Consider the following 3,922-nt stretch of genomic DNA (forward strand, 5'->3'; position numbering starts at 1 on the left):
CTTAGAGAGTCACTGCCAATGATTTGACAACTCTGCAAGATGAGCCAATGATCTGGCTTAGGGTTACCAGTTCTAGTCTACTTGGCTCCACTACATTGTTTCTAATAACCATTAATCTCTTAACACTAACCTAGCCACAGCAGTTTCTCATGTCTGAGCAGACACTATCAGAAACTATTTTTTAACCAAATGTTCAGTCATTTCTAGATCAGCAAGTCTTAACAGTTTAATATTGTTCTACAGTTGAGGCCTGCAAAAGGGAGTGACCCTTCAGCACCTTCCCTATTCACAACACACAAGTAACTGTGTGCAGCACCGCTCCAGTGGCTGCTACTGGTGTCTTAGGTTTCCTTTCTAGATTGTGATCCCTTTGGGGACAGAGAACCATCTTTATATTTTTGTATACCACATCTGGAAACTTTGTTGAAAAGCAGTATACAAATAATCATAATCAGTCATAAGAGGCTAGTTGCCTCAGGGACAGTTATAGGAAAATTGTAGTTTAAGCCACTTGCAATAGCAAGGCCCTGTTTAAACCTGATTAATCTCAGTGGTGTGTCAAGAGAGTAATTTCATGTATTAAATATAGGCTTAGACCAGTACTTATTGTTGCTTCTGTGACTAGACTGGTATGTAAAAGCTTCCAGAAGCATTTTGTTAACAGTTCTGATTGTATAAGGCACTACCTCTCTGGCTTTCCTTAGAGTAGGCTCACTCCTAACTCTTCACTTTGTTCATTGTGAAATACCAAGCTTGTCAAAAACTATGTTCATTCTAGGCAACCTTTGAAGTCAGACACAGAAGACAAAACATAGTGGAAAATAATTTATTAAGCAGTAATACACAGCTGTTTGCACTAAGCTCATATATACATACATGTAACATCTAGTCTGACTACCCTATTCTGGGGCTTTAACTTTTTTACCCTTGGCTTTGCGGACCTCTTCAATCAGATCTTTTAAATACTGAATTTCTTTACTCAATGAATCTACTTTCTCCCTCAGGGTTTCATTCTTCTGCTCTAGTTCTCTACACTCTCCTGATATAGCCTCTTGCTCTGCCTTTTTCTTCTGCCGATAACGTGTAGCTGCCGTCTTGTTTTGCTCCATCTTCTTCAGTTTCTTGTCTACTCTCTTTTCTCCCTTCACCTTTGCTGACACTACCTTCTCTGCAGGGCGATCGTAAGGCTTGGGCCGCTCAGAGCCTTCATGCAGAGCTGTGGCTGACTGGCCATCACTGAGGGAACTAACAGAAGTTGCAGGACTTTGCTGGGGTGACCCCAAATAAGATTCTGGGCTCATACATATTCCACTGTCATTGTCAGAGTGTGCTTCATCCTCTCTCTCACACTTGGGAATCATCACCACCAAGATATGGGCTTCAGTTTTCCTGTCTCCTTCAAGAACATCTACTTCACTGCCTAATTCTAAGCTGAAAGAATGGTCTGCAGTGGAAGTCAGTGACTCTGGAGAGAGGGGAAGTGACAACAAGGGGGTCAATGGGGATACCTGGTCTGCCCCAGGAGATTTAATGGAATGGGTAATTGGTTCTGATATCAGTGGCGTTTCTTTGTTGGGAATTTCTTCAATGGGAGGGTCAAATAGATCATGTGTGTCTTCCAACGTGGCCATGAGCTCATCTGGGGAGACGGTGGCTTCCAGGTCATCAATACCCAATAGTGTATCAAAGTCAAACTCCTTCAGATCCATCTTCTCCACCATCCAATCCATGCCAGAGAAGGCATCCTCTGTCAAGGAAAAATATCACTCATTTAGAACACTAAATATTGTACAAAGAGAGCAAGAAAGTTATTATCTCTGCAATATTGCTTGCCTCCCTTCATATGCCCTTTGCACAGATATATAGTATAAGTGGCTAGCAGACATACTACACCCTCTAAATCTTAGGAATGCTATGCATTTATTTTCATGAAACTAGCCCCTAGAATGCCAGCCAATATTTCCAGAATATTCATAATGTATTATGTCTTACCCTGGCTGTTGTCTGTGGCATTGTTCAAACTATCCACAGTCAGCCAATCGGAGAAGCCCACTTTAGCCTTGTCGCTGGAGAACCCATGAGAACTGAGGTTCTTGGCCACCTCCAGGTAGTCATCTAAGAATCCCAAACCTTCCTCAGCCACCAAACACGGCTGGTTGAAGGGGGACAGGGAGTCCCCCAACATCATCTCTGTGTTTGAGAAGCTCATTTTGGTCAAGTTTTAGTACTTTGTTGTCAGAAAATGTAGACAAGTAGATGGTGTCTTTGTCGATTACAGCAAAACTGCTGTGCGGAGCTTTGAAAAACCTGGAAGATACAGACAAAATGATTTGTTATTGCAAAGATGACCACTGGAATCAAGTTTAAGCTATCACTACTGTTGAAGAAAATAAACTGTACTTGGTGGTACAGCAAGCAATGGCTCCCATAACTGCAACTTTTACTTTGAACTTCCATCACTGCATCTGGATCAGATTCAACAAAGAGTTTTTCTAAATATCAATAAGCCTCTGTTCCACAGCGCCAACTAGGATGTGTCAAAGTTTTTTCATTTCTGAGAGAGCGCCTACTCTGTTTCCTCACAACCATATATGGTCAGAGCCAGAACTACAGCTCCACCCACCATCCTGCCTGGCGGGATTAATACATTCACTAGCATCAGCAGCTGCAGCCATTTCATGATCTGCCTGCTGTGAGTGTCCCCACCCTAGAAACAGGCCGCCATTTTGTATCCTGCCACGTTTCCACCAAGGTTAGTCAGAGTACTTTAGGCATCCTGGCATTCTCTTCAAAGTTGAGCAGCACCAACATTAAGAGGTGTCAAATAGTTTGAACTCACATTCAGCCACCAGGAAAAATAAACTCATTCAACAAATGGCTATACAGAAGCACTACTTAATGGTGACCTGGAGCTTTTTACAACCTCAGCCCTTCCTTGACAGCTAAAGATGGCTACCAATCCAGGGACCACCAGTTAACAATATGGGCAGTTTGAATATATTTTTTCCCCGACAAGGCTTCTGCATTTTAAAATTCCTCCACAAAAGGCTTCACCTAGTAAGTTTTTATCACACATGCTGCAGAAAAGCTTAACCTGTTGCATTTCTGCCTGTCAAACAGCTACTAAAAATACACATGTCGGCAAGTTTACCTTAACATTCTCCCTGCCTCGTTTGTGCCCATAAGGGAGTACGAATCTACCCGTAGTATAGTTCTCAGGGAATTGCCTTAAGCATGAAGGGAAATCAGTCTAGCCTTTAATTAGCCTGGGAACTCAGAGGCTCATCCAACAGCCCTCCACGCTCCACAAATAGCTCTCTCCCGGTCTCGCATCTACAGTATCTCACACACACACATATCCCATTTTCCAAGTAGATCTTCCTGTTCATGATCTATCCTCTGCTTCATATTACCACGTTATTCCTCTCCCCACCTCTTAACAAGATCCTGCTATATATGTGGAATAAACCCCAGCCAATTTCCTCCCAGCTCAGCAAGGGCCCTCCGTTGCCGCCGCCCCGCTCCCCGCGATCCGAAAGAAAATCCAGCCTCTCCCGTATTTCTTCCCCGATACTCACGCCATGGTTGCAGATGCCTGGAGGTGCCGAGGCCGCGGCCGCTGGTGCTATGCCTCTGCAATGGCTGATGCCGCCGCTTGCACTGCCGCCGCTACCAAGCCATAGCGGCGGCTGCGGATGCTGAAACTGCTCCCCGCTCGGTGGGTCAGAGCTGCGCCCTGTTCAGGACAACGCTCAACACACACACCAAGGTCTCTTTTTTGAGGGCAGACAATGAGGCGGCGGCGCCCGCGTCGTTTCTTTATATAGCAAAGGAGATCCGGCAGGCTTCGCCTCTTGAGCGGCAAGACCTCTAATGGGATCCTTCCGCCAACCGTCTCCAGAATTGAAAATAGGTTCTTTTA

At 44.6% G+C, this 3,922-nt stretch overlaps 1 protein-coding gene across 1 annotated transcript; it reads right to left on the reverse strand.

Annotated features, from left to right (window-relative positions):
- Positions 1-812: 812 nt before the first annotated feature.
- ATF4 (activating transcription factor 4) lies at positions 813-3,774 on the reverse strand. Its single transcript, XM_053253055.1, has 3 exons — positions 3,579-3,774; positions 1,993-2,307; positions 813-1,747 (listed from the first exon to the last, which is right to left on the reverse strand). The coding sequence occupies exons 2-3, from the start codon at positions 2,207-2,209 to the stop codon at positions 900-902; spliced, it is 1,065 nt and encodes a 354-aa protein (XP_053109030.1). The 5' UTR covers positions 2,210-2,307; positions 3,579-3,774; the 3' UTR covers positions 813-899.
- Between the last annotated feature and the right edge of the window lie 148 nt (positions 3,775-3,922).

The sequence above is a fragment of the Hemicordylus capensis genome, chromosome 5, assembly GCF_027244095.1.
Source record: "Hemicordylus capensis ecotype Gifberg chromosome 5, rHemCap1.1.pri, whole genome shotgun sequence".
Lineage (NCBI taxonomy): Eukaryota > Metazoa > Chordata > Lepidosauria > Squamata > Cordylidae > Hemicordylus > Hemicordylus capensis.